General features: G+C 41.2%; 1 protein-coding gene across 4 annotated transcripts in view; it reads right to left on the bottom strand.

Moving 5' to 3' along the window:
• The window catches only part of LOC115363445 (myosin-11-like), a 68,849-nt gene that overhangs the window by 12,344 nt on the left and 41,733 nt on the right, over positions 1-14,772 (bottom strand). For all 4 annotated transcript variants that reach the window (XM_030057662.1, XM_030057664.1, XM_030057663.1 and 1 more), the window contains exons 28-37: positions 14,050-14,221; positions 13,127-13,339; positions 7,833-7,977; positions 6,964-7,170; positions 5,934-6,038; positions 4,893-5,045; positions 2,914-3,162; positions 1,682-1,894; positions 1,206-1,418; positions 902-1,063 (exon numbers count right to left, since the gene is read on the bottom strand). In XM_030057662.1, the coding sequence (XP_029913522.1) occupies positions 902-1,063; positions 1,206-1,418; positions 1,682-1,894; positions 2,914-3,162; positions 4,893-5,045; positions 5,934-6,038; positions 6,964-7,170; positions 7,833-7,977; positions 13,127-13,339; positions 14,050-14,221 (1,832 nt within the window). The remainder of the gene's footprint in view (positions 1-901; positions 1,064-1,205; positions 1,419-1,681; positions 1,895-2,913; positions 3,163-4,892; positions 5,046-5,933; positions 6,039-6,963; positions 7,171-7,832; positions 7,978-13,126; positions 13,340-14,049; positions 14,222-14,772) is intronic.

Raw genomic sequence — 14,772 nt, 5'->3', positions numbered from 1 at the left:
AAGTGTCCTGTGTGTGCTGTCTGTTGTTAGGGATTGCCAAGGGCTGAGGGGAAACACAGTGGGTCTCTCTCAATTCAAAGGCTGTACGCTATAGGTCGTATTTGTAGGCTGCTTACGTCACGGCGGCACGACAAGTGCTGTCCCAATTCAGTTTTACCGCGTGGGGTCCTGCAAATGCAGCCCACAGATCCAGCCTATTTTTGACTCATTTGCAGGAAACACCTCCACGATGCTTCGCGGGCGACATTACAGCCTACTTCCCAGGGTGCCTTTCGGTCCAGTTGAATTTCTGGATCAGCCACCATTGCTGGAATTATGAAGCCTGTTTTAGACCGTCTTAATGTTTATATCATGACGTTTTGATAAGTTTTCATGCCTATAATTACCACCATAGATTCGGTTTAGCTGATAACTGTATCCGAACAACGCCTCGAAATGCAAGAATAGTTAGATGAGTTAGATAGGCATTTTGCACGATGTTTCCATAGCAACCATCAGTGCATCAGGTATGTTACAATGTAGCCATGTGTACAATTACTTTAATTGGGATAGTGTGAATGTTGTCCATCTTGAGAGCGTTGAAGCTGCTTATCGTTTTGTTTCATGCACAGGTGTTGACTGACACACCTCCCAAACCTACTTCGGCATTTTACGCTGCATCACTCGAATGCGCTTTTGGGAAGCCTCGATAATAATGACGTAGGAATCCCCCGGAGGCTACACCGTCCCAATTCACTAAACTTTTAGCTCCAGTAAACCTGATATAGGCACCTACGTAGGATACCTCCTACGTAGGGACTGTAGGCTGTGACCCAGTAGTCATCTAGCCCTTCGATTGAGACAGACTGAGTGAGTGCTTTTGGAAGCAACACTAACAAGTTTTCTTCCTCTGTCTACTGACCTGGATCTTGCGGAGCTGCTTGGTGGCCTCATCACGCCCTCTGCCGGTTGCCTCCAGCTGGTCCTCCAGGTCCTTCAGCTCCCCTTCCATCTTCTTCTTGGCAGCTGATGCTTGGCCTCGCTGCTTCCTCTCCTCCTCTAACTCAGTCTCCAACTCACGCACCTGGGAAAGGGAGGAAAGGAGCGAGAGCAGAAACAAGAGGCAAGACAAGAATGGGAGTGGGTAAAAAAAGGTAGTAGGGTTTAAAGAAGAACAGGAAAGACAGAAGTAATAGGGAAAGATGGGATGATAAGAGATGCTCTACCTGTTTGAGAAGCTGCCTCCTCTTCTCCTCGCCCATCTCGTCTCGGCCCTGCAGGTCCCTCTCATGTTGGGCTTTGAGGGCCTGGCTGTTGACCTCCAGACGCAGCTTGGCATCTTCAGCAATCTGAAGCTCATCCTCCAGCTCCTCCATCTGGGTCCTCATTTCCTCCACAATGGCCTCCAGGCCACGTTTAGCCTTCTCCAAGTCATGGACCTGAACATGGATGGAGGAAAATGAGAATGGCTTTTTTTGTGAGAACAATACCAGTGATTTTGCATGTTTGGTGTAGTATCTAGAAAATGTATATACTACCTGCTTCAGTATCCTATCCAGCATTCTAAATTTAAAGCACTGAGATATTCTGAATGGCAAACTAATTCAAACTGCAAATATAATCATCAACATCATACATTCCATCCCCTCAGCAAATTATAAATGAACTCATTTATTCATGAGATTGAGGCTTGGCATCTCACACTCTTGCCCACGTCATCCTTGGAGCTGATGAGGTCTTCCATCTCAGTCCGGAGGGCTTTAATAGTCTTCTCGGCCTCCCCCAGGGCCTCCTGCCTCTCGTCCAGAGCTCTGGCCAGAGCTAACACCCGCGTCTCCTTCTCCCTTGCATCCGCCTCTGCTCGGTCTCGCTCCTCTGCACACTTACAAGACACTGAGCGCTCCTCAGCCAGCATCTGACACAGGCACAGGAGGATCACAGGATGTGAGAGGTTGACAATTCAATTCAATTCATTTCAATTCAATTTTATTTATTTGTATAGCCCAGAATCACAAATTACAAATTTGTCCCAAAGGGCTTTACAGAAAAAATACAACATCCTCTGTCGTTAGACCCTCAGAGAGCAACTCTGCCTAGGCTTCCTTAATCCCAGTAGAAAGAGATTATAGGTGAACTTTGGAATATTCAGATTGAACTGAATTCTAACAGGGAACAACATATTTTGTTGAATAAATAAAGTCAGTAAAGTCAAATTTAATTTGTAAAGAGTAAGTGTGGATTGGGAAAATTGATTAGAAATGAGAGTTAAAAATTCTATAGTACTCACATTAAAATGTAAGCCATTGCATTAAGTCATATTGTAATATTTTTATTTTACAGTCTAATCTATTGAGATGTGAAGAAATTCACTGATTTCTTTCAAAAACATGTGGAAAATGGTGATAAGCAAATTTGCAAAAAAAAAAAAAAATCCAGAACATTAGCATAAAAACACTAGAAAATTTGCAAAATAACAATAATAAGAATAAGAATAATTAGAAGAAAAATATATTTATAAAGACGGAAATTTTATATTTAAAAGTGATGTCTGGTTGACATCAGATTTCTTATGTCAAGACTTTGGTTTCTTGGCTGCTTTCAGATGATGGTCACAAGCATTTAACCCTTTGAAACCTGAGCAAATTCTCTTGATTTCTGCCAAATACATGGGAACAAAGCTCATGAGCAAATTAGCAAGAAATGGCCTGAAAATTAACTAGAAATAAGGAAAATGTTGCAGGAAATTTACAGAAGAGATCAAAACATAGCCACCAAATTAAAAAAAAAAAAAAGTTAAACAAAACAAAAAACAAGAGAACTATTTGTAAGTTGAATTACTTATTACTTATTTCAGAAGTAACATCATTTATAGTTTTACTCCAAGGGATGAGTAACTCATGATATTGGCTTTTGCATCATGTGTAGCTGCCAGACCTGATCAAACTTCTTCTGCTTCTTCTCCAGGTTGGAGACCAGCTGCCTCTGGCTGTCCAGGTCCATCACGAGGTCCTCCACCTCCTGCTGCATCCGACTCCTGCTCTTCTCCAGCTTGTCGCAGGCTGCAGCCTTCTCCTCATAATCACTGTTAGCTGCCTCCAGCTCACGCTGCAGACGCTTCTTTCCCTCCTCCAGCAGCTCCACAGTCCCTGACATCTCGTCCAGCTTCTTCTTGTACTCAGACAGCTGAGGTCACAAGATCAAAAGATAAAAGATGAACTTAGGAGTTTGTCATACCAGGGGGTTTTCAAACTTTTTCATTTTCTGGACCCCAAAGTTGGAGTCACACTCACAGACTTAAGTTACAGACCCCCATTTGAAGTCATTTTGCCCTAATGGGACCCTGACAATCAAGAGCTGTCCAGGATCACTGATCAGACCTTTAAATCCATCAGTTTAATAATTAGAATTATAGTATGTTGTCATTTTTTTCTTTTTTTGCAAAACTTTTTGGTTATTTTCTTGGTTGTTAGTTTGTTAATTTTTCGCTATTTCATTAATCACCTTTTTCCCCCAACAATTTCACATGATTTCCTTCAAGAAAAGGGTGATGAGTAAATTTGCGAGAAATGACTTAATAATTAGCAACATAATGTTTTTTTGAATTACAAGAAATTATTATAAGGATTAAAATTTTATATTTAAAGGTTAGATCAGTGATGACGGATCAGATGTCTTGTGAGTACCTGTGAAAGCCTTTTACAAGCATTTAAATTACAGCGAAATTTAACTATTCCTCATTTTGCTCAGGACCTCTGGAAGACCCTCCAGGACCCCTGGTGGTTCCTGCAGCCCACTTTGAAAACCACTGTGTCATATCACTACAGACTCTCTAAAATGCTCTTAACAACAATGAACAATTTGACTGCAATTGTGCTGACCACAAATTATACCAGCATTGTCTGTGTATCAGCACTGAAGTGACAGTCGAGGGTCCCCAATGCAACAGCTCCCCTCAACTCTGTATGTTTGTTTACACACCTAATAGGTGAAGCAGGTGTGTAGTGATACAGAAATAAAGTAGATCCACCAGTTAGCAAGCAAGAGGGATGGAAAAGAGTGCTGATAATGGATTCTGCATAAGCAAGTGTTGATATGCAACATTTGTAGCTGTTGTTGTATTTTCCCCTCATGCTGCCTTTTATTTTTCTAACTGTGCAGTGTAGCTGATGCATGGATTATGACACTAATTCTTTCAAAATCATACTAGTGACCGCAAAAGTTATCATTCAGTGTCTTGACTCTTGCTGTGTAACAGTACTCACCTGTTTGCCTGTGACATTTTTTTTTTTTTTTTTTTTTTTTTTACAAATGTTCCAGTTCTTTTTTGCTAATTTGCTAAGTGCCTTTTTCATGTTTTTGAAAAAATCTAATGAATTTGCTCAGGTTTCAAAGATGTTTATCCTGTCAGCACTGTTTCAAAGTGTTGACCCTTTGAGACCTGCGCAAATTCACTTGATTTCTTTCAAAAACATGGTAAAAAAGATGATAAGCAAATTAACAACATAATAATAAAAATTTGTAAGAACATCAGAATCACAATCAGAAAACTTTATTGATCCCCACAGGGAAACTGGGTATAGGAAAATGACAAGAAAATTAGTAAGCAACAACAACAACAAAAATGTGTAAAGATGACCAGAAAATGACCAAAAACATGATTGAAAAATGACAAGAAAATAATACAGGCCGAAATTGTTATTGTAATCGTTATTGTAAATATATATTTAGGATTAAATTACCATCAAATTATCATAAAATTCAAGAACTTTGTTAAGAGGGTGAGATAAAACCTTTCAAAACTACTGGCCCCTTTCTGTAACAGTGCTGACAGTGGTGGCTGTGTGTGTGACAGCACTGACCTTTCTCACTCCGTAACAGTTGTGTAAATTCCCTCTTCGTGTAACAGCACTGACCTGCATGTTGAGGCTGGAAACCTGCCTCTCCACCGCCCTCTTGGCCTCAGTCTCTTCCTCCAGCTGCTCCACCAGGCTGTTCCTGTCCTCCTCAGTCTGCCGCAGACGCCCTGACAGACTGAGCTTCTGTCGCGTCTCCTCCGACAGCAGCTCCTGGAGGCAAAAAGGACGGGAAGAGAGGAAAGTGTTCATTTGGAAAAGAAGGCAGAGGGAAGACTTCAAGAAGAAGAACTACAGTTCCTTCACCCTCAGCCCCATGAATCAATTTCACCTTGTTGTAATCACTTTTAAAACTCCTTCTACCCACAGAGACAGGCTCTTTGTAAAACACAGCAACATGGCTGGTTCTACGCCAGCTATAGACCATATTCACTTGGCAGCCATTTTGCTCTCACGTCTCGCGGTGGGAAGCTTAAATGCTGTTATCACGTCGTACTGCTGTGATCCAGGTTGCACTGTCTATAAACGTAGGGAATCTGACAAAACGTCATTGTTTCACTGCTTCCTGATTGATCAGCAACTGAGAAAACAATCGATAATGAGTATCCAGATGGACACTGGACCATATTTCAAGGTAAACAAAGGTAAACAAAATATTTGATCACCCATCAGCTACTGTCAGTCAACAGCTAACATCAACTACTGTCTAGCTAATGTTACCATTTAATAGTGTCGCATGATACGATATGAAAGTAAATGAATTATGCCATATCAATGAACCCCTTGGACTAATTTCTTCGTAAGTTGACTAGCTAAAGCCTGGAAGTTAAACACACTGGACGTATTTAAGCTTGCAGTGTAATGTAACTTTATGCCAATGAAATAGTGAGGAACAACGGTGTCAGTTCACTTAGCTCTTAGCTATGGCAAAGCTCCTGTAAATAACATAATTTGCCACCAAAATGTCCAACCTGCTCATATTGACTAATTTTTTAAACAAAATATTTGCTAAGAGAAGTATTTAATAAATGTTACATACATTACACTGTAATACTGCATGTAAAAGATACTACCAAAACCAACATGGCTGGCGTCCATTACCTGTGCATCCTGTAGCTGGGAGCTGAGACTGGAAACGTCTTTGCTCAGCTTGATATTCTTCCCCTCTGCCTCGTTCAGCAGACCGGCCACACTGTCCAGCTCCACCTGGCAGGGGGACAGGGAAGACAACACACACATGGTCAGTGTTAAACCAATGTTTTGGAACCAGTAAGTCCAGATTGCACAGCATGGCTTGGTTCTGAGCTCCCTGGCCAATCTGACCAAAGGGTTCAAAATGTGATATCATTTCACTTACTCATTACTGAATGCTGGATGCTCCAAATGCTAACTGTTAGCCTCCTGCCATTGAGGTGGACTTCCCTCCCAGCTAACATTCTTAAAAATAACCACCTTAATTTACTCAGAAGATTTACACAGAAGATTTACCATCACTTTAAAACTGTCACTTTCAGAAATTAAAATACACATACAACTGCCAAGTGCACATGGATGATAGTTTTGCTAAAAATTCTGTTTCCAACTGTATTTTTCCTGTTATTAACGTCTGTAATCATCTGGCAACTTCTGCGCTTCCTGTATCAGGTTGGCATTTTCCGTGCCACTTCAGCTGTAAAAATTCACATCAAACTCAAACTTTATTTATTTAACAATTTGAGAAGTTCATCATGGTTATTTTTAAGAATGTAAGCTGGGACCAAGTCCACCTCAATGGCAGGAGGCTAGCAGTTAGCATGTGGAGCATCCAGCCAGTATCCAGCACTCAGTAACACTGAGAGGAAGATAGCACCACTACTGTCCTACACAGCAGTTACTGTAGGGAGTAATTGAAATTTAAATAAAAACAAAAATAAAAATGGGTGCTCTCCCTTTAACTTGTGTCAGCACTAAACTAGACTGAGCATTCATTAAGGGCCTGTACTGTTCAACCTGCCTGCGGAGGACAGGACTATCACTTATCACTTCTTGCTTGCTCTGATGCTCTGTAATGCATTTTTTACACTTTGTTTTTGAAAAGCTGCTATTCAAATAAAGTGCATTATTATTTCTATTATTATGATTTACTACCCACAGTCATCTTGGAGAGTCGATCCCCTAGCTCAGCCTTCTGCCGCTCGACGTCATTGTGGCGTGACTGCAGGTCAGCCAGCTGACCCTCCACTTTCTTCTTCTTGTGCTCCACTTCCTGCTTGGCAGTGGCCATCGATCGCAAGTCGGCACTCAGGTCCGCCACTTCCTTCTCCAGGCCTTGCTTGGCTTTTTCCAGACCTGATCTTACCTGGACAGACAGAAAGAGTGTTTGACTTTATGAATTGCTGTTTGCTGCCCACTGCAATACTGCACTAATGGTTCTAATTTCCATTTTGACCCAGTGAAGACTTGCAGAGTTTTAACAAAGTCTATAACATGCTGTCCACCACTAACAGGAACAAACTGGTAAAAATCACACACACCGTTTCCAAGATCATCAGCCATCCCACACCCAACCTCACCGAGCTCAACCACAGTGCACGAACAATAACCAACGACCCCGATCACCCTCTCCACCCACACTTCACACTGCTGCCGTCTGGCCGCAGGTACAGGACTCTGAGATGGCGACGGGCACGCTTCAGTAAGAGCTTTGTCCCGTCTGCCATCTCAGAACTCAGCAAATAAGCCTGTATGGACCCAGCCCTCCTGAGCGTTTTGGTTGTTCAATGTCTGGTGGTGTTTGTGCTTTGTGTGTATTCATATGTTGTCTGGTGCCTGGTGATGTTGTTTATTTGTGCACTGTGTGTTGTTTAGTGTTGGTTTTGTGACAGTTTGTGAAAACGAATTTCCCTTTGGGACAATAAAGGCTATCTATCTATCTATTGTACTGTTTTGGAATGGAATGGAATTTACTTTGCACCATTTGAAGTTGGTGCATTTGAGGGAGAGAGAACTAGCATCACAAACCCTCTTGGCCTGCTCCAGCTGCTCAGAGAACTCCTCGACAGCCTGGCTGTGTTTCAGTCTCAGGTCCTGGACTTGGGCCTCATGGCTCCTCCCCTCCTCCTCCATGGCCTTCTTCAGCATGGTCACTTCCTGCTCACGCTTTGCCCTGGCAGTCACATATCACATCAGTCTGAATAGTGTCAGTGTACTCAATCCCCTTGCCCTCTTAACCCTCCTATTCTGTTCATTTTGGGCTAACACTCATGAGGTTCCCGGTCACATGTGACCGGTAACATTATATTTGATTATAAATCCACTATGATACATATTATCACCTAATGTTGTGTTAGATCTTTTTATCAACTTCTGCTCTTGTGAAAATGACAAGTTTTGAACTTCTATTTGCTATGTATGTGCTGTAGGCCTAATTTATCTGAGATCATACCATTCGTTTTTTAGGGAAAAAAACATTATATAGATATTATTTTGACTATAACAAATACTCAGATGAAACATATTGTAGTATTTATCACAGAGTACTTCATTTCAATGTTTTCCAAGGACACTGTTTTGAAAACATTTCAATTTTCTAAATAGTGGCAAAAAAAAATAGCATCTTTTGTGTTCCCGTCAACATTGACCACTATGATTTAGCTAGTCATCCTCATGACATTTTCACATGGAAGCTGACCGTTCCTCTCAGGTGGGGATGAGGTCCAGGAAAAATGACCATTTTTGGACCGAAAGGTGACCACAACTTCAGCTGGGTCTTCTTCCTGACACCTGACACCTGACAGGTGTCAGGTGTCAGGTTAGGTGTTAGTTCCTGTGGTAGGTTCCCGTGAGGGTTGCCATGGAAGCCAAAAGGGGCAAAGTTGTGTGTGTCTGTGTGTGTCTGTGTCCATGTGTGTGTGTGTGTGTGTGTGTGTGTTTGTGTGTGTGTGTGTGTGTGTGTGTGTGTGTGCCTGCTCAAAGACACCTACATGTTGGGGTGTGGGAAAGAAGTCTGAGAGATACTTTCCCGTGGGGGGTTGCCATGGAAGCCAGAAAGGGGTATAAGGTGTGTGTGTGTGTGTGTTGTGTGTGTGTGTGTGTGTGTGTGTGTGTGTGTGTGTGTGTGCCTGCTCAAAGACACCTACATGTTGGGGTGTGGGAAAGAAGTCTGAGAGGTACTTTCCCGTGAGGGTTGCCATGGAAGCCAGAAAAGGTTATAAGGTGTGTGTGTGTGTGTGTGTGTGTGTGTGCCTGCTCAAACACACCTACATGTTGGGGTGTGGGAAAGAAGTCAGAGAGATACTTTCCTGTGGGGGTTCCCATGGAAGCCAGAAAGGGTTATAAGGTGTGTGTGTGTGTGTGTGTGTGTGTGTGTTCACACACATCTGTGTCTGCTCAAAGACACCTGCATGTTGGGGTGTGGGAAAGGAGTGTGAGAATGTGTTTAACTCTATTTTATACACTAATTGTAGTCTTACCCATTCATTTCTAATGACCGGTCATTTGTGACCGGGAACACGATGGGTGTATACAAGTTAAATAAAACATTCAAAAATTAATAAAAATTCTCCAAATTTATTTTATGTGTTCAGATGCCATGTGTGAACAAAGTCATGGAACCTCATGACAAACAGATGAAATTAACTGCATTTTTTGGAGAGAAAACTTGTACACCGGTCAGATTTGACCGCGAACACGACAGGAGGGTTAAGCACACAATAACTTTGTGTTGTAATAACACTTTAACTTTGCCATGTGTGCACAGGAAACACTGGAGGCATGGTCAGCTGAGAAGGAACCAAGTCATATCATATTGCAAACACCATCTGTTGTGCCCTGCTGGGAGGATTAGTAATTCAGAGAAATTTTAGAGAATCACAGAAAAAACACAGAACAAAACAAAAGTATTTTTGTGAGTGATAACTTGGTGTCTGGTTTAAATGATTGTATCGATCTTATCTGTATTGATAGCCAGCCCATGATGCTGCTAGCTGGTAATGAGCTTCATTCCTCTGCTGATACAATAACTGTCCACATGAGGGCTCCTGCGTAGCTCACAGAGGCTGCCGCTGTAGTGTACATGCACCTCTCCAAAAATGATGCAGGACCACAAGATCTGTGATTGGACCACTATAGTGCTTTGTCCTTCTTCCATGCTTTGTACTGGTCAATTTCCACTGCATGAGGACAACATGTTGCCTGTTATCACCTCTTTTCAACCTGCTGGAACTGAGAAGGTTTGTGAATTTGTTCTGATGTTGCCAACGCATCCCCTAATTCTATAGACCACAAGATATCACTAAATCCATTGTTAGAAACATCCCGGAACATCGCTTTGGACACCACTAGCGAGTCCAACAGTGCAAGTATATTTCCTACCATTTTTTATCTGTGTTTTTTCAGCATGGAATTTACAGAAAACATAACACTTGTGTGACAGTAGCTCTGCTTAAAAACAAAGGGCAAGCACATTATAAATGTGCTGTGTGCATGGATTCTATAGCACAGCACTATAAATGCTCACACCAGTATGGGCCAGTAATGGCATAGCTATGGTGACATTTTTATAGTATAAAGTGAGTAAGAAAAGTATAATTTGTCCACAATGACATCATGTCAAGGCAGTGAACTAAGCTGCTTTTCAGCTGCTGAATCACTAGCCACAACCAGTGTGTGGCAAGAACTGTATTCTGTCCGGCTCTATCCTGTCCAAGAGGAAGGCTTCAGAATGATTTAGTTGCCTCTTCAGTTTAAACATGAATATGGGAGTTTCTTGCATGATAACTGCCTATGGGTATATTAACAACTTCAATCTCTTTTGGAACAGTTTGGACTTTTATTAAAAAAAAAAAAAAAAAAAAAAAACTGTATTCACTCTAATAACTATGGTGTTCAGCAGCTGATGGCTAAAATTAGTCAGGTCATATCTACTTAACAATGACTGACATGCACCTCTGCACAGCTCCATACAGGCTATTTCCTCTGTTTGTACAAGGGGTCCTGCCTTTGCTGAATGTAATGTAGTCATTCCCTGCAAAGGTCAATCATATCACAAACAAACTCATTCCTCTGATTAACTTTACTCCCCAGGTGCCTTCTAAGCATATTCCTGGCCAGTATCCAAACACAGCTGTGTTTTATTTTTTTAATTTGAGGTCCTTAGCCAATAAATCTTTAAATGCCAAGATTTTATTATGTCAAACAAATCTTTTTTTTGCTGAGACTTATTTGGGGGGCTAGTTTTAATCAGCGGGATACTGTCACTATGACTCAGAGTTATTGTTTTTCAGGCCAGACAATCAGGCCATAGCTATGCTTTACAGGGACACTTACAAATGTTCTTATCTCTCAGTAACTTTGCTGCCGTGAAGCAAAGCTAGATATAAGGAGGAAAAGTCACCTTATTAAGTGTTTTAATCTATAGACCACCAAAGCCAAATTCTGCCATCATTCAAGAATTCTCTGAAATATTAGCAGAATCTTTTAATCTTATTTCATCTGTTAGTGGTCCTGACCACAAGAAGAGTCATATCCTCAACTAAGCTGCTTTCATATGGCCTCTCTCCAGAAAACCTTTACACATTCCCATCTGACCATAAAGCCCCATACTAGCATTCACTGTCGTGTTTTTAACTCAATGTCAGCACAGCGTTTTCAGCACACACTTTTATCTATTCCTTCCTGCAGTTCTGAATTGCCTCCACATTCAGCTGATGATTTAGTTTTTGAATTAAACAAATCCTGTGCCAGTATCCTTGATTCCATTGCACCTTTCAAGGAAGGAACCTTCAAACCTAATCCCCTGCCTTAGATCATATTAGGGATGATCATATCATTGACATAAAAAGACAGTGTAGGAAAGCTGAATGCAAATGGAAAAAATAAGCTTCACTTGACATCACTTGACATACTTAAAAGCTCCATAGCAGCTTTTCATAAAGCAGTCAGGGGTGGAAGTGGAAAAATCACTGTCACGAGCCCAAAGTCCAATTCCAGACCATAAATTCACTGCCCAGTCCTCCACCACCACTGAAGAGTATTCTGTTTGGATCAAAATAGGTAAGCAGAGCAGGGGGAACAGTCTCCCTGCTTCCATTAAAGGATACCATGTCTCACATGATTTCCACTTAATGTCCACTAGATGTCATTCCTACCAGATTTTTAAGAGATATTCTATCTATTGTTAGTTGCACTCAAAAAACCCTGCTGTTTTACTACTTCAACTTCTACCTCAACTTTAGGCCAATCTAAAAACTATTATTTCTGTTAATAATATTGATAGATAAGGGTGAAGTATCACTTTAAAACCTACTTTTGTATGAAGGCATCCTCTTAACTCTTATTTCATTCATTATTTATTATCTTTATTATTTATATTGTTTATTGTTCTTATTTTACTCTTTTCCCTCTCTTAAGAAACATCTTTTATGACATATAGGTCCTTCTGCTTCCACACTTCCTTCCTCATGTTGTATGACCTTTAAATTGCTTTTACCTTGTACCTTTTCTTGTTTACCATTTGTTATGTTTTGTATAGAACCTTATAACTTTGTTTTGAAAAGTGCTATATAATGTTTTTTTTATTATTACTGTTACCTTACCAGCATTGACATTTTTGTACTAACACCCCATATAGTTGATATTTTGTGCCAATATTCTATGTCTTTGAAAGTACTTACCTCACTTTAGTATACAAATTATTAACTGAGCTGTATTTATAGGTACACTTTTTTCACTTTTAGATTTTTGAATTTCACTTTTATGCATGCTTGACTCAGAAGAACATTGCAGACCTATTTCATAAGGTGTGTAGAAAAGGGATCAAAAGTTAAAAAAATGCTCCAACACACTGGCAAATGCCTGATGAAGGTCTGGCACTAAAAAGCTACAAATGTATTATTGCAGGTTACATGGTGTTTGGGAGTCTTTCTGTAACTTTTGAATTATATAAATGCCAAATTTACTAAAATACACTCTCGGTTAGTGACAAAGACCTAGCTCTGATGTTCTTTCCACAAGCTCTGCAAAGGTTACATCATTGAGCACAGTAACAAAATGATGAATTTGAAAGCATGTAGGAAATGATCCCAGGAGTACTGATCCCATTAGTACTAATGACATGAACCTTGGTGCATATTTCCAACAATCCTTGCTCTACAGGACCATCAGTGTATGTCATACAGGATTTTCTACCACTTTGAGTTTCCTGCCAAGCTTTTCTCAGTTACTTGATCACTGGCCCTGTGAGTGACAGCATCATTTGTGTGCAATGGCATGTTTACACTGTCCCTGTGAAGGGGTGACTGGCGGTTCTTGCTGACCGTAGCTCCTGCTGGGCAGCAGTGGTGTCCAAGCTGTCCTCCAGCTCAGTGCGCAGGGCGTTGAGTTCGTCCCCCAGGTCTCTTCGTGCTGCCTCCACCTTTCCCCTGGCTACCCGCTCTGCCTCCAAATCCTCCTGCAGCTCTGACAGCAAGACCTCCAGCTCCCGAATCCGCTTCATCGCTGCCCCACGCTGGCTGCTCTCCTCCTCCAGCCTGGGCAGACAGATGCAAAACAAGGTGGGGAGTTAGACTGATTAGGAGTACAGATCCACAAATTTGGAAAGTGAGTTTTTGGGATGAAGCTGCTGGTACACATTATTTTGTGGCGATATTATGTCCTCTTCAAATTTATTCACATTTCATGTTAAAAACACACTAGTAAGAAATCCTGAAACTGAATATTTTTCTGCTTGTCAGGTTAGAAAAGCCTCTGAAAGAGTATCTAAATCAAAACCCACCCAAGACAATATTTTTATAACGATGATAAAACTGCATTTATATATACTTATGTGGAATGCAGCTAGAACAGTTATTAGAATCTGTTTATTTTAGGGTTTATGGTTTCCTGTAGACAGCCAATGTCTACAGGAATGCTGGACTTGTTGCAATTGCATTTCACTGCTGCTGTACCCGTACATCATGCATGTGACGAATAAAAATCTTGAATCTTATAAAGTAAATATTGCGTCAAACAAACTGCATCATCAGTCTTTCATGGACTGTCTGTGGCTAATATTTGATTTTTAATTTAATAACAAAACCAATTTCAGCCCCAATATATCTAATCCTAAATAAGACTCAAATGCATATATCTTAAATGACAGTACAGCCAAGTCTCTTCAATTTCTCAGTTAGTTTTTGGAGAACAGAATCAGCATCCAGTGTGTTGTCACTCATCCTGTCTGCTGTGCATTGTCTCTTACCGCGCCTGAGTGGCCTGCAGCTCGTCCTCCTTGGCAGCCAGCTGGGCTCGGAGCTCGGCTAGCTGGGCCAGCAGGTCAGCCTGCTGCTCCTGCAGCTCGCCCAGCTCCCCCTCTAGCTTCCTCTTGGCCTTCTCTATGTCCTGACGGCCCTTCTCCTCCTTCTTCAGACGCACTGGACACATGACAGGAAAACATAATTATCCAATGATGCCATTCTCAAAGTTTTGTAGGGCAAAGGAACTGTATCTAATATCACTTGCCACTTTAACAAAATCCACAGAATCCTCTAAATTTCTGGGGACAAAGTGGAGCACTGACTGATGACTGGCAAGATATTATGGTAACACTTTCTTTGGATAGTCCTCTAAAGATATTCAACAGAATGTCAGTTGGTATATATGTTAAATGCCAACAAACGTTCAGCAGAGTATCAATAAGCCATACATTTCAACATCATGTCTGTAAAGCATTATTATAGATCCCACCAAAGTTCTGGGCATAATATGACCACCAGCCCTGTGATTGTTCATATTGGTCATACAGGTTGTTGGCCTGTTGTCCAATCTCTAAAACAGGCTTCACATAAGTCCTCAACCAACCAGAACCCTAACCTTAACCCTGTGGCTGGATGTTGCCCAGAACTCTGGTGGGTTTCTTAATAACACAGCAGGAGGTCCAGCAATAATGTCAACTAGGCCTACATGTTTGTTAAAATTTAACACA

Source organism: Myripristis murdjan, chromosome 8 (assembly GCF_902150065.1).
Source record: "Myripristis murdjan chromosome 8, fMyrMur1.1, whole genome shotgun sequence".
In the NCBI taxonomy this organism is placed as follows: Eukaryota; Metazoa; Chordata; class Actinopteri; order Holocentriformes; family Holocentridae; genus Myripristis; species Myripristis murdjan.
The sequence above is the reverse complement of the archived record's forward strand: the minus strand, read 5'-3'. Positions and strand labels throughout refer to the sequence as shown.